Source organism: Echiichthys vipera, assembly GCF_963691815.1.
Source record: "Echiichthys vipera genome assembly, chromosome: 2".
Classification (NCBI taxonomy): Eukaryota; Metazoa; Chordata; class Actinopteri; order Perciformes; family Trachinidae; genus Echiichthys; species Echiichthys vipera.
This window is the reverse complement of record NC_139827.1, coordinates 22,938,294-22,962,637: the sequence shown is the minus strand read 5'-3', so window position 1 is coordinate 22,962,637 and position 24,344 is coordinate 22,938,294. Positions and strand designations below refer to the sequence as shown.

General features: G+C 41.4%; 1 protein-coding gene across 4 annotated transcripts in view; it reads left to right on the top strand.

Moving 5' to 3' along the window:
• Positions 1-24,344, top strand: part of add3a (adducin 3 (gamma) a) — a 107,939-nt gene that overhangs the window by 69,897 nt on the left and 13,698 nt on the right. For all 4 annotated transcript variants that reach the window (XM_083925647.1, XM_083925648.1, XM_083925649.1 and 1 more), the window contains 8 exons: positions 2,601-2,846; positions 13,826-13,964; positions 15,385-15,536; positions 16,097-16,177; positions 20,245-20,394; positions 20,702-20,845; positions 21,886-21,984; positions 23,493-23,669. In XM_083925647.1, the coding sequence (XP_083781773.1) occupies positions 2,652-2,846; positions 13,826-13,964; positions 15,385-15,536; positions 16,097-16,177; positions 20,245-20,394; positions 20,702-20,845; positions 21,886-21,984; positions 23,493-23,669 (1,137 nt within the window). In that variant the 5' untranslated portion in view covers positions 2,601-2,651. The remainder of the gene's footprint in view (positions 1-2,600; positions 2,847-13,825; positions 13,965-15,384; positions 15,537-16,096; positions 16,178-20,244; positions 20,395-20,701; positions 20,846-21,885; positions 21,985-23,492; positions 23,670-24,344) is intronic.

The window sequence follows — 24,344 nt, the reverse complement described above, 5'->3', positions numbered from 1 at the left end:
TAGAAGTAAAGAAATTAAAAGCTGGCACTGTAAAAACAGTAGAGTGATGAGTTAATGATGTTCAAACATTGCACAACAGCAAACCATTCCTCCAGTCTTTTTAATTTTGCATTGTGCCTACTCCCATCACCAACCAATCATTTTGTGGTTTTATAATAGCCTGTCGTGTGCACTCACTAAGCAGAACAGTGCAGGCAAGCAGAAGGATGAATTCAATATCAAGTTACATAACTCTGCACTGCCCAGCTGCCTTCAATTAAAGAGGATTTTTTTGGCTCTTATTTTATTTATTTCCATAATCGGCTCAGGTAGTGAGTGAGATGATTCCTGTATTCTTGTATATTCTCTGGTTCACAGATAGCATGGGTCTGTGACTTGTCACAGCTTCAAAAACACAGCGATCATCTGCATAGAGGGGTAGCCGTCTGCTATCACCGCTGTCTGGTCGATGCTAGAATGGATAGTCCGGACGGCATGACAGACCTATGATTGGTTGATCAGGTGGATATGTTTAGTCATGAGGAAGGAGATTGGTTAAGGTTAGGGTAAGAATATCAGGACAAGCCAATCAGAGGCAGAGTAAGGCGGGTCAAGCCTTTACCCATCCCTCCAGACCAAACCTGCATCTGGGGCTTGGTGCCGTCCAAGACAACTGTGATTGGTTAAAAGAAATAAAAACAACTCAGAATGTTTTTTTCTCCTATCCCAGGATGCTAAATCATGCAGTCAGGCTGCACTCAAGCGCTGACACAGTAATGTGAGACTACAGTTCAATTGACCAATGTAAAAATACGAACATGTTAAAATCAGGTGACAAACACATTGGGCTACCACTGAAGTGCCCTTGGGCTAGGCATTGAACACTTTGCTGCTCAGTGTCCAGTAGTAGAGGAAGCAGCAGTGGTTATATTGGGGTAAATCTAATAATAAAAATAATGGATAATTGTGACAACTGCATTCTCATAGTGCTTTAGGCCATCTGTAATCCTTTGCAAAGCAAGCGTTGTTGCTGGCTTTCTTTGCATATTCTAAGTGGTGCGGTAGCAACACTGTAAATGTCGAGTCTTAACACCACTAAAAACATGTTATCATTCATTTAGAAAGATTTATTTTATCTCATTGTTTGTTTGGTCTGAGTATGACTCTTCTATACACTGAGCCGTGTGTCACTCCACTAATCTCAACCATCTTTTTAAGTGGCATTTGACCTGAGTGAGTAGCTTAGCGGCATGTGCAGGCCAAATCACCACTCCAACCGCCCTGTTTCCCCAACATCCAGAGTTAAGAGAAAGGGCTAAAAGGGGAGAAGGAGTCTACTGGCAGAATAACCCCCAAATTTTGATCCCCCTGCTGTCAGATGACCACTGGGCTTTTGAAGATGGAAAGCAGGGGGGTTCCTTTCTTAAACTCTTTCTTGCTCTCCCTCTCATTCCTCTGCTCTTCAAACCAAGACACCATCTGTTAGAGCTCCCATAAGCCCTGCCTCCCCTAACAAACTACCAGCTTATCCTTCGCTCCTGCAACAGCAACCGTGTTGCAAGGGGACCTGGTAAAACGCAGTTTTGTCTTTCTTTCTTGTCTTTTTCTGTGAATTGATCTTTTTATTTCACCAAGGAGGTCATGATTTGCTCTTATGGCCACTATCAGACTAACAAGTGAATAATTTTTGGTTGAGTTTCAAAATAATTTGTGTAGAGTAGATGGGGCTTCATGGTCATTAACTAATGCACTTGAATCGAGTTCCCTAGTTTGTGCTTTATTGTCAGGTTTCCTTTAAAATGTGTCTTATATCAGTCAACCCTTTCGCATACATAACAAACATTTCCAAACATAGTTCTTTTTGCCTTTCCCTTTGAGTATTGGCTGTGTCCCTTGACAGGTCACACTTGTTGCATTAACTGTAACAAATCCTGTATCCTGCAAAAATGTTTGTTGTCCTGCCAGCTGACCAGAGAATGAACGGTTGGAGTAAACCACCTCATCAGTCAAGGCCTGCATGTGCAAAGAAAATTCCCATCCTTGGGCGCTTTGTTGTGTGTTGTGTCAGAGTGACCTCGCCAATGCAGTGGTGATACGATGTTTGTATGGAACAAAAGTCTCTGGATGGTGCAGTTTGTGTCAAAGAGCAACACCTCTCTTATAGTAGGTGGACCAATAACAGGAACGTCCATTTCCTGTTTGACAAACACATGCTGTGACTGTCAGTAAATCAGATTGGCATCTGTCTGTTGAATTATTTTTGAACGTAATGCAGTACTTTTTGCTTATTCTGTCTAGAGTACTCATGTGAAGGCTTTATTTGTTTGGCAGCATACAAATTAAATTGATAATAAAGACATTATGAAATTTCGCGAATTTTGCCTTATACAAGAAAATGTGTTTTGCATCCTAATGACTTTGCATACCACATTCTGATAGTGCTTTATTTTGTATCATGGCACAACCTGTTCTGTTCCCTTGACTCCCCTTTTATGTGCTATGAGATAAACAAAACATCCAAGTGCATATGTTTTTTTTTAATAATTACAAAACGTTTCCCACTTGCCTTTCAAATAACATGATTTGTGTTCTAACGTTTCCACCTCTCGTCTTCTTCTCAGGTGAGAGTCAGGAGCAGCTGCCATAGAGCGGGCGAGTGAGGTGAAGCAGGCATGAGCGCGGACAGCCATCATGGGGTGGTGACCACCCCTCCCGCGCCTGGTGGAGGGACTAAGGAGCGCTACTTCGACAGGGTCAATGTCAACGATCCGCAGTACATCAGGGCCAGGAACATGTCACCTGACCTCCGACAGGACTTCAATGTTCTGGAGCAGAAGAAACGAGTCACGCAGATCTTACAGAGCCCAGTAAGTCAGTTAACTAAGTTTCAAAATTAGGGTAATGCATGTGATCGTTTACTGGTGAGACAACATCTAGAGAACAACAATTAACAAATGGACAGTTAGTAAGTTCTAGATTCTGTAGGTACACTTGTTCCTCAATGTTTACTTGAATAAGCTCCAGCCCCCCTATGAGCCTTAACAAAACAAACTATAAAATCTAATGGAAGGATCTAAAACTACCTGTTTGTTACATCCCTTTTCCACCAAAATAAGCATATATGCAGATTTTTAAATGCGGGAAAAGCCCCTTTACCATTGCCAGTACGAGTATCCTTTTCTGCACAAACGTGCCAGAAAATGGGTTAGTAACCAGTGGAAAGCAGCATGGAGGTCAGTGGTAATGTTACAGTAGATGCTCCTTTTTTATATCTCAGTCTCTCTATGCTGACTAATTTGGAACAATATCTGAGCGCTGCTTGGGCGGAGACGGGCGGAATAAGCAAATTAGCGCGTCCACATGGGTGTCATAATTCCATCAGTGCCGATCGGAGCTGCAGCTGATAAATACCCATGACGACTACACAATAATTTGTCCAGGGAATGAATGCCAATTGTGTCCTTTCTTCGCTTTTATCTTTTGCAAAAAATGAAGGCGGTTGAGTTAGCATGATCACTGAAGACTCAATGGAGAACTCGCTTCAAGCTAAGAACCCTTCACCTCACTTACTAATACTTTGGGTACACAGTTCCCATTTTCTCTTTGTCAGTTATTATTCCCCAATCAAGTGATTTCTAAAGAAGTTACAGCATCGCACATGCTTGCGTGTCTGTGCGTGTGTTGATGTTGTGACACTGGTCACAGAATCGCAGCAGTCAGCGGCCTGCTAAAACCCTAACATAACCACCAGCTACCACACCCTTGCTTGGGCTTACTGTCAGAGCTGCCCAAGTGCCCTCCAGTCCAGCAGCTCTCATAGTTGGGTCAGGTTTTGCTGAGGTAAACAACTCTGTAAGAACAGGGCCAATTTCAGCTAACAAGCATCATGCTGTGGTTTGATTTTCTTTCCCTGGAGGTCAGGTTCTTGAGGATTACTGTTACTCTAGTAGACAAACTCAAGTGCTGGAGGTATAGCTCGAGATTTGAGCCCCTTTTGGACCACACGCTAATTATTTAGGTACCCATGGTACTGTAAAGGTAAAGTATTGCAATGTTGTATCACTGCTCTAAATGTGCAGCTGGCTGTAACCTGCAAAGATTGTGATTGTGTGTTAATAGGCTTTATTGACTCAAGCTACAGCATCACTTGAACACACTTATATTTGTCAAATATTTGCCATGCTTTGCTCTTGTTTTTTATATTGAATGCATTTCCCTGCCAGGAACTCCTAGCACTGATAATAATAGTCCCACACACTTATTTACCCATATACAAAGTCAAGCTCATTGTTGCCCTATCTTGCTGTTTGTAGTGTGCCCTTTGAACAGTTGCGTCACCTTGTGTGGATCTTTTACAACAAGTCCACTGTCTTTCAGTTCAGCCTACGCAGTATTAAGAATATTTACTCTGCACTATTTGCTCAAGGCTGGTCTCTGACTGAAGTGCTCCTCACTGTTGACAATGGGATCTTACATTTGTAGAGACAAGGTGTGTGTGTTTATGTGTCTAGATGCATTTGTACTTGACAAATACACTTGGGTGGTTTTAGAGTCGGCAAGGACATTATCGAAGTTAAATAGGTTAAGGCTGAGGTTAGACAGTGAAGTGTCTTGAATTAATGTGAATGAATGGCCCTGTGATTGATTGATTGATTGATTGATTGATTGATTGATTGATTGATTGATTGATTGATTGATTGATTGATTGATTGATTGGTTGGTTGGTTGGTTGGTTGGTTGGTTGGTTGGTTGGTTGGTTGGTTGGTTGGTTGGTTGGTTGGTTGGTTGGTTGATTGATTGATTGATTGATTGATTGATTGATAGATAAATATTGGGTAGTGGCTGCTGTGGTCTGGCCTGTTTCTTTTGAAGCTGTAAACGTGATCCACATTCTGCACATGTCTAGTGTGGCTTTCTTGGCACAATGCATTTTGTGCCAGATGTCTGGGAGGGCAGGAGCATGGTGCTGCTGATGCAGGTCTCCACTTGATGGTCTGTGTGTGTCTGTAAATGTGAATGTGTGCGTGACTGAGTACCACAAGTGCAGATGGGGGTGAGCAAATGAGCAGGTACATTCAAGGGCCCTGCTCTAAGCGGACAGTCGGTGCAGTGATTCAGCGTGTTGAAGCGTTGGTAGAGAGAGCTGTCTGACCAAAGCCTGACAACACCGAGCAAACCGGTGCCAGCTGCTGTGATCTATCAAACATATTCTCAATTTGGATTATGGACATACCGTATATGTGTCATTCATGCCTCTATGAAACAGTTTTATTAGATGGTTGACTTGTTTATTTTGTTTGTCATTTTGTGATGTTTTTGTTTTGAGAACACAGACTAGTTATTTCCTCTCAAGCAGGTGCTCATAGGGTACCCACTGCTATTATTTACCACTACATCACACTGTGTGTGTGTGTCTGCTGTTCTGTTACACTTTCTGTCATGCAGTGTTCCATACAGTATTTCATTCCTGTTTGATGCGTGTTTGAACGTGAGCCCACCAGCTCAGTCAGTAGTAGTAACAGGTGGCTCCCTGTGGGCTGCAGAGTGTTTTTCAGCCCTTATATCACGACAGTTGGCCTCTCCCCAGCGCTGGTTTACTCATATTCAACAACAAAATCAAGTGTGTGTCCCCAGCTGCGCATGCTCTCTCTTTCTCCTGTCATCTCCATTTCTTTCTTGATCTTTCCCAGTCTGTTGCTCTCTCTCAGCTACAACAACAACAATAACGTCAACAGCTGGGTGTCCACACATGGTGCCTCGCTCTTTCGCTCTCTCTCTCTCCCTCTGTGTCTATTTGTTTTGACTATAGTGTTATGGGACTAGTGGTGGCTCCAGATTACATGTTTGTAAGGCTCAGATGGCAGGTTGTATTTAAAGTAGGACCAATATAGACCAGGCGGGACTGAATCAACTCAGCTGACTTCATCCGTCCATCTCATTCATGCAGCAGTGTTTACATTTGGAAGTCAAAGGCTACAGCTAAACCTTGAACACTCTTTTGTCCCCCCCCCCGGGCTGCGTGGACACTTTCTATTGTCTGTATACAACAACAATATGCATAAAGACGCAAAGTACCGTAAGACACACGGGGAAGGATAAAAGGGAGGGAGGGAAGGTAATGCATGCACAATAAATTGTACCACATGTAACAAATATATATTCCGCACAATCCCTTGATACATTTCTTGAAGTGACACAGGCAAAAATATATTTAGATTTTCAAACTGAAAAATTATAGTGTTTTCATCTCTTTTGTAGACATTAGAGTAACAAAATCCCCACAACTCTGATTGCAGTCAATGCTATTTAAAACACTTTACGCATTTATAGAAGTACATGTCATATGTAGTTTCCTTAAGTTAAACAGTAAAGCATTACTTTCCCTTTACAAATGTTTGGTTAATGTGTGTGTCAATCTTTTTAAGCTTAACTTGATCTATTTGGTTGTTTAAAGTTAAAGGAGGAAGGAAGAAAGTAGAGGAAGCAAAGGATATTTTAGAAGGCTTTTGGTGGTAATGTTGGTTAACATAAAGAGTGTTGTATGACATGCAAGGATTGAAATTTTCCTTGAGGTGGTTTGTGAGGCACACTAAGGTGGTTTCGTGTTGCATTTTATACGCAAGAGTATGGATACAGATTTTGGCTGCAAATCCAAGTCTCATGATGTCACGGATGGTGAATCAAGATAGTAGTTTGTTTGTGGTAAATTCGGCGGTTAAGCCTCTCTCTCTGTGTTGGGAACCAGGTTGCCGTGACTTTATTTGTGACTCAAAAAGTCCAAAGGCTGAAAGCTCTCAGAGGCTTGAAATCAAATCAGATGAAATTGAATTGAAGTTATACTTCCACATGCTGCTTCTATTTTCTGCATCTCCACTCATCTTGCTTTTCCCCAAGCCCTTAGATTTTTTTCTCCTCTCCTAATTTTGTGGCAGAGTTTGTAGATCACCCATAGAAATGACTAAATGATGCCAAGTGGTAAATTTACTCCGGAGGAAGAGCGCACCCCCCCCCCCCCCCCCCCCCCCCCCCCCCAATGCCCAAAAGCACAAGTGGATAATTTATGGTTCTTCGGTGAGAAGCCTCCTCGTGTGAGACAGATGTCATGGCTGCACTCTATGATGTTTTCTTTTATTCTTTTTAAAGTCCTGAATGTCTCATTTGATAGAACGTTGGTGGTTGAACTTGACCCAGAGACTCAATTTAAAAACCACCGCCTCTCCCCTCAGAGTCATGCCTCAATGGCTTTGTTTGAGTTTTGGCATTTCACAACATCTCTTGGGCCCTGAAGTTAGCAAAACCTCCAGCAGTGGAGCAGTGCCCTCAGGATTAGAGGGTAACATACTGAAATGTTACTAAGTCCACTCATATGCAACCTCAAGAGGATAGACCAAAAGTCAAAAAAATCTCTTGGGTGCTTAAGTTTGAAGGTTTTCACTAGCTACCCCATCTGGCAACTGAAATCAACGGGAATGTTTTAGTCACAAAGCTTAATCAATGTTGATATTTTTTTCTCACTGAAACTGGTGCATTGAACCTATTTGCTGCAAGAGTTGCACCGATCCAATATGTGGATCAGTATCCCTGAGGATTGCTGACATGATTAAGTGGATCGAGTATCAGCTGATGCGTGACCAATCCACATAAAATACAGTTCCTTTGTGTTTTCGCTGGCAGTTACATTCATTAAGTCATGACCAGTCTATTACTCAGTTTTTAGTGTCACATCAATCTCTGGCTTCAAGATGCAGTAGATAGGTTATGTTAGTTTAGGTTCTTTATTGTTCCCATGGAAATAATTGTTTTCAAACAAGTCAGTTCTCTTTTCCATGGCAGCATACATAACATACACAAAAAAAGATAAAAGCGATTAAAATGATTCCAGTAAGTTCCATGCATTGGAGTGAGTTCTGGCTATATTTTTAATTTAGGGAAAACAGAGCACCAGTATGGAAATGGTACTTGGTATCAGCCAGAATCCTGTGGTGAGGTATCATAATTAGTATTGGGTAGAGTACAAACAAAGTTGTCGACTGTTAAATTAACAATCATCTATGTTCATAGTTGATTTGCGTACTTAAAGAAAAAAGTGAAAACACTTTCTTCCAGCTTCTTAAATGTTATTTAGTTTCTGTCCTCCTCCATGACAGTAAACTGAATATATTTGAGCTTTGGACAACATAGGACAACATAGGACATTCTAGGACGTCATTTTGGGCTTTGGGAAACACTGATCGACATTTTTCACCATTTTCTGACATTTATAGACAAAACCACTTACCTATTAATCAAGAAAATAATAAAAAATGGTTGTTAGTTGCAACCCTAGTAATTGGAGAGAAACAGTTGGATCTGCAACTCATGTATTGACCCACTTTATATAGGTAAATCCACAGTGTCATTTTCATGCATTACATACACTTTATTTTTACTTTAAGAAAATGATCGGTGTACACAAGTTCCTGTGCACAGATTTTCGGGATAAATAAGTGCATCCCTCAAGAAAAAGGGCAAAGAGTTCATGCAGACGGGCCCTTCACAGTTGGAGTTTGTGACCAATTTCACTGACACACACTCTGAGGTTGGATGGAGAAATCAATAGCATTGGCAAGCCTGCAGGCATGCACTCTCTTACTTTGTAACACTGTCTTGCTGGTGGTTTGAAAGAAAAGCGATGTGCTGACATAACTGAAGAGGTTGTGGCTGAAATTAAAGGCCTCACCTGCTGTGCATGTGCACCTGCAAGCTTTAACGGTTGTGTGTGTGTGTGTGTGTGTGTGTGTGTGTGTGTGTGTGTGTGTGTGTGTGTGTGTGTGTGTGTGTGTGTGTGTGTGTGTGTGTGTGTGTGTGTGTGTGTGTGTGTGTGTGTGTGTGTGTGTGTGTGTGTGTGTGTGTGTGTGTGTGTGTGTGTGTGTGTGTGTGTGTGTGTGTGTGTGTGTGTGTGTGCGCTTGCCTTTTATCTATCTTTGCATATTTGCGTATGTGAGAATCTTTACACACCACAAATGTCTGAAGAGTTTTATTTTGACTCTGAGATTGCTCCTTTACTGTTTTTGAATGCCATCACCAAGAGCCCTGAAAACATCACTGGTCACTGTGTTCATCTAGGTAAGCTGTGATGCAGTTTTGTAGCAGAGAGAACGTAATCCTAACCAGCTACAGGAAATGACCCCAAAACACAGTGTCCAGGCATGAGAAAACAGAAGACATTGATATGCAGCTGGGAAAACCTAGTTTAGGCTTTGTTCAATACAAGCTACTTTTAAATGAGTGTTTTCAAGCCTTGGTTTGTTTGTTTGAACCTAAACAATAACCAGATTATTTTTAAATGCAATTAATTAAACTCTGTTGCAGTGAGTCATATCAACCGTAATAGTTTCATTTCCAAGGATTGTGTGTGAGGTAATACTGGCATTACTTCTTTGATCAGAGCACAAGCACAGACATGCAGGATCGGCCTTGCTCCAGCAAAGTCATAAAATGTCCCGTCTTCCTTTCCCACAGGATGACGTCAAACACGTGAATTGTCACCAGTATCTGCAACAATAACTGAGCCAGACAAATGGAAACTTCTCTTTACTGCAAGTCATATAACGCAAGCTCTTGGAAGACTAGAAATGTCCTGTTATAGTAAGAGTTTAAAGAAAAGTCTCTATTGTCCCCTGGAGAAGGTGACGCAGATTATCTAAAAATATGTATGTGAAAATGGGTTCACCAAATAGTAAAGACAGATAAAGCATTCTTTCCAAGTAGCATCTGCCGTGATGTGATGTCTTTCAGCAAGGCCTGAATCCTCATCCAGACTCATCCAGCCCTGTGCAAGAACCAATAAACTCTCATTATTACAACAGTTCCATGTCAAACTTTTTCTCACTTTACATAAGTGGCCATGTTTAACTTCTTCCCATACTCTCAGGCTTTGAGTCATCTACCGATGTGCTGGCCAAGCTCCAATCTGCATGTCGACTTAATTCTCTCAAGACCGCTACAGTTTCATTTTGAAAGATTAGCTTTTGCCATTTTGGAGCAGTCACGGAAACCCTTCCTCGTTTCTATAAATGGATAAAATGTATTTCATCCAGAAAGTAGAAGGATCTGCTTAGCCTGGTTGCATGTCAGTGATTTTGATCAGGCAGAGGAGATGACGGAAATTTGTTATGTATATGGTTATTTTTCACTCCTGGGCAATCGTGCTGCAACTGCAATGCGGATGTAACGTCATTTTGAAGGTTCACCTGATTTCCTGTCATATCTGTTACGAGAGTCAGGCAGTCATACCACAGCAGCAAAAAAAAATGTGTGATGTTATTTTCATTGCTGCAGATGTTCAAAGGGGTTTTGCCAAAATATTAATGATACGATCCACTTTAGACCCTGGGATTAATCTGTTTAGATGATGGGAATCAAATCCCTGCTGTTATAATCTTCTTGGGAACACACGCACGCACACGCATACACACACACACACACACACACACACACACACACACACACACACACACACACATATACACACACACACACACACACACACACACACACACACACACACACACACACACACACACACACACATAGTTTTTGTTCCAAAACACTGCCAGTCTGTTGTGTTTGTCTGAAATTGATGGACAATATTTTTAAAACAAAGGTGGTTCTAAGGATGTTTTTAGCTGCTTTAGCTATTTTTTTTCTTCTTCCTTTACTGTTTTGGTTCACTTACAACAAAAATCAAGTCCACTGTACACTACCTGCTCAGCACCAGGCAGCAGACTGACAATGACAGTGACTAGCAGTTGAACATAGTGAATTCTTTTGGAAGCTAAAGCTATTTCTTTCAGGAGTTGGTGGAGACCAAAACAGCTAAAATCAGAGAGAATACTGGACTTACATTCTTCAGGTGTCCAGAAACAAGACTCCAAATAAATGTGAATATTGTTTCATATCTGCTGGATGTGTTAGGCAACTGTCAGCCAACAAGTTTGCAATATCAACTTAAAATGTAATGGGATATCATTGTTGTGTTTAAAGCTTGTACAGCTGACTCCAAGTAGCCAAATAATGTATTAACATGATTGATTGTACAAACTGGTGGGATATTCATGGATGTTAGTTAGCAGATTTACCAGGGTCCAGCACAGATCCCGAACAAAGACCTTTCTAGTCGAGTTAGGACCACTGAATCTGCCTGAGGATCAATTCTCCCTTCTCTGGCTCTAGTAAACTGTTTTTTTTTTTTTTTGCATGGCGGCTCCGATATCAATGTGATGGCACAACAGTCTTTGAAACAGAAATGGCCAGAACAACAACAACTGGGGAAAAAAAAAGAAAACCTGACCCACCACTGTCAGACATCCGCAACAAGCCAGTTGCCACAGCAACCTTGTCACTAGGGACTGAGGAATGTCTGGCTCGGGTTCAGAATCAGCGGTGCTCTGGGACAGTATGTGTCCTGACACAGGGGGTTGCCCCACTTTTAACAAAACACCCCCACATGAGCATAAAACCAAAGGCCTCAACTCCATTCACGTAACACTAATGGACTGTCCCATGGGGTGACTTGAGGGGATGCAGGGGGGCAGAGACGAGGGGAAGTTAAGTGTCAGAGATGTTTTTGTGCACAGCTTTATTGGGAATGTGATGACTGTTGCATAAGCATTGAGATGAAAAAAGCATTAATATTGAATGCTGCTCTGCAGTGAGAGTCATCGCATGGAAATAGTGTCATGGCCTATTTTCACTCACAGACTCCTTATTTTGCTGCACATTCCCATCACTGGTTTTACATTTCCACCAGGAAATTGAAATGGATTAAATTCTCTGTGATGACATTGAGTTGATATAAGACCAGGTCCAAATGGTTATTAGCCTGACAATATCGGAGATGTGAATTATTCTGTTTGATTTCCAAGAGGCGTTATCAACAACATAGACCAAAGCACCTCTGGATAGACCAACCAGATCGTTCAGTACTGATGCGATAGTGGCTTCATCTCAAATATGCCCCATATTAGATAAATGGTTGTGATTGATCCGGCAAGTCACAGGCTGCTGAAAATCTGCGCAAAGTGGAGGGTGACCAGACCCTTCAGCCAGAGCAAATATAACATGAGCTCTCCAGGCAAGGACCAAAAGAAGCCATGGTGTACATGTCTTTTCATCTTTTCAAATGATAAATGTAACACTTAAGGCATGGCAGACATAAACTGCACGTACCTGCAGATCCACACTTCACACTGGGACTCTGATGAATCAGGTCATAGATATTCGAGGACTTAATAACTATCACTGGTAAAATACCCTAGAATCTTTGTAATGCAGGAGAGAAGATAGGATGGTGGACCAGATGGAGAAAACGTGCAAATCAACACGCAATGACTGTGACACAAGGAAGTCACATTGAGCATACTGTCCAAAATGTCAGGAAAGTGTTTTATTGGCTGACTCAGAACTGTAGGCTGTATTTGAGTGCTTGTGTAGCACAGTGAGATGGGAGAGTTTTGTCGAGTCAGGAGATAATATATAAACCAGTGCACAAAGTACAGAAAACTGAAGTTGAACACAGGAACAATGCTTCTGCTGGATGCTCCGCTGCCATTCAACTCTTTTGTTTAATAGATCTGACCATACAGTATAATGACCTTGCTTAAACAAAGGGATGACAATGAAATGAAAATAGGCTTAACAATTATGTCTCTATATCATAACACCTCGTCATATACGTATTACTCTGTAATACCTCTTTACTGGTCACAGCTTTAATAACATAAGCCGCTGTCGAAAGGGAAGTGTGCCCCCTGAGAGGTTAACAGCCTTATAAAGATTATGAGCAGCTATACATACAGTATGACCTTGTAATGGGTTTGACCGTAGCTCTATTAATATAGCATGTGTGCAGTAGTACACACTTCATTTGTACTGAGAGGTCTTGTGATATCTGTTTGAACGGTTGATTTAGATTTCCCTGTTTCATGAGGAACGTTTTACCTTGAAGGAAAGTGAAAGCATAAAATCATACACTGCTGCATATGACGTAACAGCCAGGTGTGTGTGTGTGTACCTAAGAGCATGTTAGCCTATACTGTGTTGTGTCTGTAGATTCCACAGATGACCGTAGTCTGGACACGAGGATTAGCCACACACACTCAAGAGCCAGGTCAGGCAGCCAATAGTAAACGCAGACTGCGAGCTAGTCGGATGGCCAATCCTCACTCAGCTTGTTGGGAAGTCAGCCTATCCCGAGCCAGCTTCATAGAGCGCTTTGAGGAGGATTCAGATTGACACCAGAGGAGCATGTCTAATCTGTGATTAACACATCTCCCTCTTTATTCCCCTCTTCCTGTCTCTCTGAATGTTCCCACATCTTTTTACTCTTCCGTCCCTCTGTCACTACTAATCCCCTGCTCTCGCTTCTCCCTCTGACTCTAATATGTCTCACCATCATCTCTCCCCATCTTTTCATTTTTTTTAAATGCCATTACAGTTCAAGAAAGCTCCATCTTCAAAATAAAATTGAAAAATATATATTTCCTGTTTATACATATATATATATATATATATATATATATATATACTGATGGAGGTGTCCAATCTTGTAACTCAAAATAAAGTTCTCAAAGGCTTGATTTCCATGTACAGAAGGCAATTATTGGATATTGTTCATTTTTCAGGTGTGATGCTTGTATAACATTAGATGATATTAATCCAAGTAGCCTTTTTTGAAGTTGGAAAAATTGCTTTTCTGTCCATATTTAGGAATATCTGAGGGTAAAGTTTCTAGTTTTGTTGATGCACCACGCCGCATCAGTGTCGCATTATTTTCTCTCTCAACTCTTTCTGTCTTCTCTTCCAGGCCTTCAAGGAGGAGTTGGAGAGTCTGATCCAGGAGCAGCAGCGGAAAGGGAACAACCCCACCGGCCTCCTGGCCCTCAGACAGATCGCTGACTTCTTCATGGCCAGCTCTGTGGCCGGCTTTAACACCTCCCCACTCAGTAAGTGCTCACAGTGCTGTGGCAAGTTACCCTTGCGAACCAGACACTAACATTTAGCAGAACATGCCACCCTTGCCCACGGAGCAACTGCTTTGTGCTGCACTGACAAACAAAACACATCATCTGTATTTGAAGAGAAGAGATTCATATCCAAACATGAGCTTTGTGTGCTTAAGGGCATAAATACCCCAAGAAAACCCAGCCCCAGACTCCGGAAGAGCTGCACATACTTCTCTAGTTTTCAGATCTTGCCGGTTCTGTCCAGGAGTCCATATGTGAAGTCTGCTTTCAATCACAGCACTGGAACGCACAGCTTATGTTCATTTACATGAGAAATAGTTCAGTTGGGCTCTTTCTTAAGATGTAATCATAATGAGTAAGTCTAAGAGGCGATGGGCCATAAACAAAAGTTCTGAGTGCTGTTTACACCACCTGTCTTTCATGTCGAGCCACAGGTCGGATATATCATTAGTAGGGATTCACCGAATTCTGGCCTCATACAAATGTTTAAAATGATAATTTGGCTGATGTTTTGTTGTTATTTATTACCATCATCATCCCTTCACTACATTATCTGTAAATGAGGATAAATTCAATCATACAAACGTACGAAACAACCTTAAATATAACTTCTCTCACATGCAGCAATAAAAGCACTTTTAGCTGCTATACAACTAAAATTACCTACTCAATAATTTTTCAATACTTAAATAGCCCTTTCGAAACATTTAGTTAAACATAAATTAAATGTTAACGTACATATAAGGCAATAAATTATTAATATATTATCCTGGGAGTGTAACACAGCTTTTCTCGAGTTAAACTCTATCAATCCACTGTGCAGGGAGGCTAAGCATACTCACAGGGCTAACATCCAATCTCCATATGTATCCTTATATATACTAACGTTAGCTCATGAATGTCCACAACGGCGATAGGCTGGTCATCTACTGCGATGAACCCCATCACCTTGTTAGATAAGTTTTTGCGTTGTCGTTATGTGGCTGACATTCTCTGATTCTCTTGGGTAATGCTCCCACACTCTAAATAATCTACATGTGCACACAGCCACATTTGGACCCTAACATCGTACTTCATGCTTGCGCCAGTGGCTTAATCTACGCAGCAGCAGCATATGCTAGTGGACTGTTGTCCCAGTCCGACCGCAAAAGAACAGTACATAAACATCGGTCACTGCCATCAGTTAATGCTATATCATTTACAGATGGTCAATGGCAGTCAATAAGGCGAATACCAAATGATTCAGATGTTCTCTTGATAAATCGGTGCTCCCCTAATCATTAGATAAAAAGACAGTGTTGACAGTGTTTGTGTGACTGTTGTTGCCGTCGAAAGGAAGAAAAGTGTATGTGTGTGTCATTTTAAGAAACCCTTTAACCCTGATAATGCCATTGTTTAGGTATGGGGATGGTCACTCCCATCAACGACATGTACGGAGTGGAATCCACCACGATGGTGAAAGGCGAGAAGCTGACACGCTGTAAACTGGCCAGCCTCTACAGACTGGTGGACCTGTTCAGCTGGGCCCACTTTGCCAACTCCTACATCACAGTAAGTAGCTGCACCAAGACTGAATTTAAAAACAGAGTTCTTAAAATACGCTGATAGTAATGGGCAATTTTTACTGTTTGCCATTTTATTCCAGTGTCCAGATTTTAAGTGTGAAATGTATGCGCACTAATATAATTCCCTCAAAAATGCATGAAAAAAGTAGTGTGCAAGGCATGTACACAACTTTCTTCTCACCATCCCATAATGCAATGCATCACATTTTATAGCGAAAATCCCATTGGTGCAACACTACATCTGATGATTCATAATTGATTGCCTATTATGTAGGTGGAAGTGAACCAGAGTATGCCAGAAAGTGGTTTTGGACACAGCAATGGTTACTGTACTAAGATTTAATCAAAGAATTGTCTCGATTCCCATGTTGCTTTGCCACAAAGAAGCATGTTAAAAACATAAAAGCTTTCCTTTTGACTTAAAGCTCACTGGACTTTTGACCAATATAGCTTCACTGTTCCATAGTAAGGCCAGTTTGTTTTTTTAAAGTTAAAGTCAATTTGATCATTTAACAACAAAGTGATTTGCCTTTTTTCTTGTCTCAGGGTCGAGTCAGCAAAGAGCAGGACCACATCCTCATCATCCCCAGGGGACTATCATTCGCTGAGGCGTCTGCATCGAACCTGGTAAGTAACATGAGAAGCCTTTGACCCTTTCCCAACACAGACACACGTGCACACATATGATAGGGATGTCCCGATTAGTGATTTTATTGAAGTGCTTTTGTAGCTTCAGAATTGGAACACAAATAAGTCAACGTCCTTGTTGTGTATGTGTATGTTTGCCAACAATCCTCTGAGTATTAGAGTTTTGCCCTTCACTGGACAGAGCTAGTGCTTGTCCACTTGGCTTTATCAGACATGGTTCGGTTTGAGTTGACAAAAAACTCTTTAACATCAAAGGTCCCCATTATAAAAAGTGAGATTTACCTGTCTTTTTTTTTATTATATAGCAGGTCGAGGTGCTATATAAATACTGTGAAAGTATCAAAACGATCAGTCCACAGAGAAATGCACAGCCTGTATTCAGAAACTGTGCCTTTAAACGAGTCGTCAGGACTTCTGTACAGTTGTGATGTAACAAAATTAAGTATGAATCTAACAAATAGCATAATATGGAACCTTTAACATCTCCCTGAATATTTTCAAACAACATTCATGTTTGTGTGGCCATTTGTGCTTTAGAGTAGCCTATGCATTTTGTCTTTTGATTTAATCCCTAAAATATGAAATATGGAAAACATGAATACACTCTAAGAAGAAGAATATCTACTTTCCCCATAGCAATACATTCTTGGAATGCTTTTCATGTTTCTGGTTGATGCGGCCTGTTTGATATTCAGGGGTAATATTTATGTGCGTCTACAAAACAAAGCTACATAACTCCAGCATAATCTGCTTTTTATGTTTTGTGACATAACCAAAGTGTGCATAAAAGTCACTTGGTGCTTGAATAATATCTTTTTTTCTTTCTCTCCTGCTTAAACTTCAATACCCATGCACACACACACACACACTGCTGTAATGTGGCTGCAGGTATGAGTCAATATCTAGATGTAGTAGCCATACTGCTGACTTTCACTGTTTGACCTGCAAGAGCAGTTAGCAGGCAGAGATGAAAATCTGAAGAGATGCAATGTACAGGGTTATATATTGCTATTTTCCACCCGTAGTTTAGTTTAGTTTAGTTTTAACTGGTCCAGTCTGCTAGTGTCTGATAGCAAAGAGAGTGAAGAGTGAATTTACAATATTCAAGTTCAATAGTTCATAATGACTCTTTTTGCTAACAGCTACTTATTGTACTAATCATAGAAGTCAACTGTAGGCTCAGTGTTGAACATATAAGCCCCTGTCCAGTGATCGGCTCATTCTGCTCTGATTTATTCTCACAGACTCTCCCTTTACTTTTGCCCAGCATTTGGGACCCAAGACACAGGAACTTTATGGGTGTTGAGGAGCTGCAGTGTCTATTCGTGGTCACACTGTAACCTACACTGTACATTTACTGCCACTCGACAATTTCAGTGCTTTCCCTTCGCTCTGATCGCTAACACCTCCCCGCCCCGCTGCTCGACACTTTGAAGTTACAAGGCAGAACCGATGTAGGCAGTTGCTCCAGTGTCGCATGAACGCTGTCATCACGTGACATTTGCAGACATGAATTAGCTTGTATTTTTGGTGCGTCTGGACCTTATTCATATTTTCTGTGGTTGCCTGTGTGAGAGCAATGACCAAAACAGCTTATGGGAGATGCAACAGAATGATGTTGTCTGCCGCTGTCAGATTGCCCTGACTGTGTTTTAAAGCAAGTCTCTCTCTCTCTCTCTGTCTCTCTCTCTCTCTCTCTCTCTCTGTCTCTCTCTGTCTCTCTCTCTCTCTCTCTTATCCTCTTTATTCTTCTCTCTCTCCACCTGCTTGGATACAGTGATCTCTCTAGTTACACGGTTGAGTTCAAGTGTTTGAAGATGCGAACTGATCGATTAAGAGGAAGTCATCCAGAATAAAGAGTTTGGGAGGTCGCGTTGGGGTCGGCTGCGAGGCTGTATCCTCAGAGAAAGGCTTGGTGTTCAGTTGGCTTCGGTCGGTTTCCATCTGCCTCTCCCTCTCAGTTTGGGCTTTGAGGTGAAGGTGGGGTCATTTGAGTTTGTAGAGAAATTCACAGTTTGGTCCATTTCAGTGCTTTTGGTTTATCCATTACACTAATCTTTTAGTTTAGTTTGATGTCAGTGCAATGATAGAGATCAGCTTCACATCACCTAGTCAGAAGGTTAAAGTCTTGAAGAGACACTTTGTCTTCAGACCCTTATCGTGTACATAACATCAAGCCGAGCCACATTTCAGATTCTTTCTGACGCGTCCTTTGGCATCTTTTTATAATTAGAAGTGCTATGTTTGTCAGAAGGGCCTCTTAGCAGTAGGGCGGGGTTGACTGACAGGGTGAGGGAGCAGCCTTTTTTGAAGGACGTGACAGGGTGAACTGATACTGCACTGGACATGTGATTAAAAGCAATCAATGTTCGATCGCCTGACAGCTGGCTGTGGCTGAGGGTTTTTGCGGAGATAAAGATGGTGGTAGTTAGTCACGCTCGGCTAGTGCCATTCACTTTCCTCTGCCGGGTGAAAAATCAATAGATGGTCATCAATCCAGACATCCCTATGTGGCTGTTAAAAGGCAGAGCCACACTCAGGATTTTCATCTTGATCCAGAGATCACCAGCAAGCTATACGCTGTTTTAATGAATCAATATTTTTCTCTATCAGTGCTTATGTAACACTGTTTTTATCCTAATGCCAAAATATACTTTGCCAATATACTGTAGATACCTAGACACAGGTTTGATGTTGTTGATATAAGCATGCAAGAGACACAAAAATACAAAAGAAAACCAACAAAAAGTAATGTTTTTAATAAGTTAATAATAACCTAAAGCATTTGGTGTTCACCTTTGGTAATTCTAATGCTTTATGGGCTCATAAAATAATAACATTATGGTGTTAGGAAAAAGAAACTGATTTTTAGAAAAATATGCATATCACACATATCGCCACTCAGGTCACATTAAAGTTTAAAGTTGTAAATCTAATGGAAAGTGGATTGATGATAAACAAAGTAACCACGTGATGATGTATTTTTTTGGGATGCACCCATAATCTAATTCAAGTTTTTGTTACACTAGTTGTGAGATGAAGAGGCTTGTGAGGGGATGTGTGCGTACACAGCCTTTTCCTGAATTTCACCTTTCCTTGACCCTTAATAAGTTACTCCAGAAACCCATTTCTTCTCAAGGAAGGAGCAAAGTCTAGCAGAAGTGAAGCACAGAAGTAAAAAATTAGACTAAGTACATACTCCTCTGAGCTGGATGATGGATTCCCTTTCCTGTTGTGATAACACACACTCGGACTTTGTATCATGAAATAGAAAAATGCACTTGTGGGTTCTGGTTTGTGTCACAGAACAACATGTGGTTACAGTGATGGTGATTTTCTACAAGATCTGCAGGCAAAGCTGTTTGTTATTAGGTTTTACAGCGAGGACTGACATCTGCAGTGGGTTGCTCCTTCTACAGGTTTTCTTTGTGCAGTTATCTGTCTTTACTTTCTCTGGTTATCCAACTCTCTTCCCTCTAGGTCTCTCCCTCTATCATTCCCTCCATCATTCTTCTCTCCCGTCCTATAATCTAATAACTGCTTACTGGCTGGTAATGAAGTTGTCACAGTAAAGGACGTCATGTCCACCTTTGACTATATTATGTTTCCTGGTAACATGCCAGTTAATTTCCTGGAGAGGAGCGGACAGAGAGAAGAAATCGTTGATAATGTTATTTTGTCATCATGCCCATTGGTTTTGACTTGTGTTTATGTCTTCTTAGTTAACGGTGGAGGGTTAAATCTGTGTTTGTGTGTGAGGGAGGTGGATCTGGCTACGTGCCAGTCTCTGGTTGTGCTTTTAGTGCCTGGGCATATTTGATTACAGTATGACTCCCTCCAGCCTAATCATCTTTCCTCTACACTCTTCTCAGGAGAGCTGTCTAGATGATGCTGCTGTCAAGTATTCGAAAAAGCTTGTTTAGCTTGTGTTTGAGTATCTTTGCACCAGTTAAGCAGAAGGAAAAAAGCTTGAGGTAAAAAGAGCTTTGCATTCACCGAATCCCTGAAGCATTCACTGACTTTGTCTCCTCTACTCGTTTCCCCAGGTGAAGGTCAACATCCTCGGGGATGTGATCGAACAGGGCCCCACCAACCTGAGGATTGACCCTGCAGGTTTCAGCCCCCACGCAGCCATCTACTCCATGCGTCCAGACATCCGCTGCATCATACATGTACACACTCCTGCCACAGCTGCTGTAAGTTCACGCAAATAACTGCCGATGCCCCTGATCGACTGCCAGAGCACCTGCAGCTCTTTTGACAGGGACTGTGATAATTAGATGTTGGATTTAGAGTTAAGTTGTTTCAGGGAGGTTACTACATTTTAATGGTGTAGTCATATCACAACTGTCGCCGCACTCATCAGAGAAGCACAGAGGATCAAAGTACTCTTCATAGAGGCGTCTAACATGAATGTCAGCCGCAGACTCAGATGAATGAAACATCTGTAACACACTTGTCAAAGCTTCTTATCTCTCATATGGGTCTGCTGCCATCTTCTAGGTGTCATCTATGAAGTGCGGAATCCTGCCCATTTCCCAGGAGGCATTGATCCTGGGGGATATCGCCTACTACAACTACCAGGGCAGCCTGGACGACCAGGAGGAGCGCAGAGAGCTGCAGAAGGCCCTGGGGCCTACAGCGAAGGTAACAAAGCCAAGGAAACCAAGCTCACAGCAAGTTCTTCCAGCTGAGCAGTACTTTTCATCCTTAAATGAATAGCGCACTCATTAGAAATACACTTTATTCACTTTCTTGCTAATGGTTAGATGAGAGGATCGATACCATTGATGTTGCTGACTGTAGCTTTATATTTACTACACAGACATAGAAGGAAGTATCTGTCTTCTCATCTAAGTCCCAGAGGAACGATGCATCAGAGAAATGCCTAAATCTGGAAGAAGTGAAATATTCACTTCTTTTCAAATGTTTGCCTGCTAAAAACGTAGAAAACGGAGAACAAGTTTTAAGTCTGTCATGTGGGAAGACATGATATCTTAAAAGGTATTTTTAACATGCTCAAGGAAGAGGCGTTTTTGTTCCTTATCCTTGCTGTCAAGAAAGACAAATCGACTAATTATAAGGGTGTGGTTTATTTCAAAAAGGAAAAGAAGCAAGACAGTCAAAACACATCCTGTTGAGATGTGATTTACATTATGCGCCTCCTTATTTCTTCCCCATATGAGCATCTTGCATCTAGCTTCTTTTGAAATGATCAAAGGTCAACAGAATTGAAATTGGCATATAATCAGGAAATTCAAGGGAATTTCCACCGGCAATACGTTGCCAGGTCCTGCTGCGGCCCAACCCTGATACATGGATTAAACAATGTTTTGGTGGTTACTTATTAATAAAGGGCCTTTCACATAATTTTCACAGTTAAAGCAAGCTAGAGAAATGGACCTCTAAAGACTGTTTGATCTGACTGTTCCTGATCACATGGTGTTTGTGTGTGTGTGTGTGTGTGTGTGTGTGTGTGTGTGTGTGTGTGTGTGTGTGTGTGTGTGTGTGTGTGTGTGTGTGTGTGTGTGTGTGTGTGTGTGTGTGTGTGTGTGTGTGTGTGTGTGTGTGTGTGTGTGTGTGTGTGTGTGTGTGTGTGTGTGTGTGTGTGTGTGTGTGTGTGTGTGTGTGTGTGTGTGTGTGTGTGTGTGTGTGTGTGTGCGTGCGTGCGTGTGTGTGTGTTACAGGTTTTGGTGCTGAGGAATCATGGTATGGTTGCGCTCGGTGAGACCATCGAAGAGGCCTTTCACTACATCTACAATGCCCATTATGCCTGCGAAATCCAGGTACACCAACGCTCACACACTAGATAAGTGCTGCTATTTTGGATACCCAGCACATTCCAGCACCTTCACATTCAGCTTCCCCTGAACATGTATTAGACAGCAGGGTAAATTTCCTGCTAAATATAATCTTTCCACGGCTGTTTTCAGATTTCCCCACTCCCATTATTTTACCAAAGCTCCATAAGGCCTAATCTTTTTTCTTGTGGAAAATGTTGGCTACATGTTGAACAGACTTACAGCCAGGCTTTTAGGAGTGATGAAGGGAGAAAAGCTGATATATTGTTGTTGATGTCCAAATCAGCATTAAGAGAAGGGTGTTGTTCTCCCCTTTGTTTATCGAGCCAGAAAGAAAGCTGAAATAGTTCAGGAGGTCTGAATCAGGCGGGAGAAATTAATGACAATGAAGGATAATTAATACTGATTATTAATCATTATTACTTATCGGCTAATAATTTCACATTCATGTTTTGTGTATCTGTACCTTTTTCTGACTGCTGAACTCAGTCATCTGTAGTCCTGGGGGTGCTTCTGCAGTTGTCAGGGGTTGTGCAGGATTATGGAGTAGCTCATCTAATTTATAAAAATGTCTTATATGGAATGGATTAATGGTTGAGAGAGTTAGCTAAAAGTAACAAATAAACTGTTTAGGTTGTTAAAGTAACAGCAAAACAATTGTAAGCTAAAAGTAACAGATAAACAATTGAGAAAGTTAGCTAAAAGTAGCAGATTAACAATTGAGAAAGTTAGCTAAAAGTAACAGATAAACAAGCTAACTAAATGTAACAAATAAAGGATTGGACAAATGTTTGCAGCCTAGCATTATCGATCCCAACATAACCAATTCCACATAAATACAGTTCATACATTTCAGTATAAAAAATAATACATTATACACTTATATTGTATATCATTAATGGTTGATAATATTGAATTAAAATCTATTCAAAGAAAAACCTTTGGAACATATCGGGTAATATCAACAAAGGTGGTCACATAACTACAGTGTTTGTATCAGCAGATTTTTTTATATGATATGTCACTTGTGTTGTTCAGTGGCAGAGCTTTGAGAGATTTGATGATGTATCAACGCTTGTATCTAAGTTAGATTTATGTGTGGTATTTCTCTGGTGTTTTGATGTTGGACACTTGCGTGTCTTTGTGTTCACTTGTACGGAGGATTTTAGAGATGTTGTTGTTTCTCTCGCTGTGACAGGCATAGCAAATCTCCTGATTGACTCTCCCTGGTCCAGCAAAAGAAAACATTAATCCATCCTGCAAAGCCCGGCTTAATTTCTATAAATAAATCCCCCCACCATGTTTGTTTTATGTCATGTATTGTATATTCCTTGGTGATGTGGTAGCTTTAGATTGAGGGGTATATCATTTTGGTTTTGGTAAATTATGTTTCTCTTCTGCACGGCAAATGGTCAGGGGTATTCTCGTGTTGCACGAGAGTCGGCAGTAGAGCCTCACACGCTTCTCCCTCTGTCCTTACTTTGTAATTTTAGGTGAATGCCATCTCGTGTGCTGGCGGCGTGGACAACCTGATAGTGCTGGACCAGGAGAAGTACAAATCACGAGTGCATGACGTGGCCACAGCAGCCGCTGTCAACATGGCAGGACAGTACAAGTGGAAGGTTGGCGAGATGGAGTTTGAGTCTCTGATGAGGATGCTGGATAACCTGGTGAGTCCACTGGCATTAAAGTGAAAAGATAAAAAGAAAAAAAATAATTATTGCCAGACCAAGTTCAATCGTAGATTGCACATTGGTCTGGGAAGGCTGCTGTTTTTCTTCAGCACGGGGCTAACTCGTAGATTAAACTTTTACCAAAACCAGTCGGCAGTAAAGCAAATACATCCTTTCTTTGAAGGAAATGCTTCAGGGCAAGTTTCTGCTCAGTTTTTAAAGAAAACTTGACACTGTAGTCATTTAAAACTGCGCTGGCAGCCGTGTTGAATGTAAATTGTAAATACAAAGCTGCTTGCGACGCCTCTGTCATCATGGGGTTTAACCAGCCAATAGCGCTAAATGAAAAAAGCCAGCATGGTGATTGGATCCAGAAAAAAGGGATAGGAAATAGACTTGCTCTTTTCAAGACCTAGGTGCAGGGCAAATTCAAATCTCTGGCAGATGGGGATGGGGATACCCAGTCTGGGTAGTTACCATGTGCAGTGGTGGCCACTGTGGGAAAAGGAGGTAGAAAAGAGCGCCCCTGCAGAAAACCTAAACTATACTAACAGAAAATATAAGGAAAACAGAAGTACTGGGGGCTGTTAAACTGGCTGTACAGTACAGAATTTTTTTTAGGAAAGGACAGATACATTTTTTAAATGACACAATAAGAAATTTGGGAGAAGA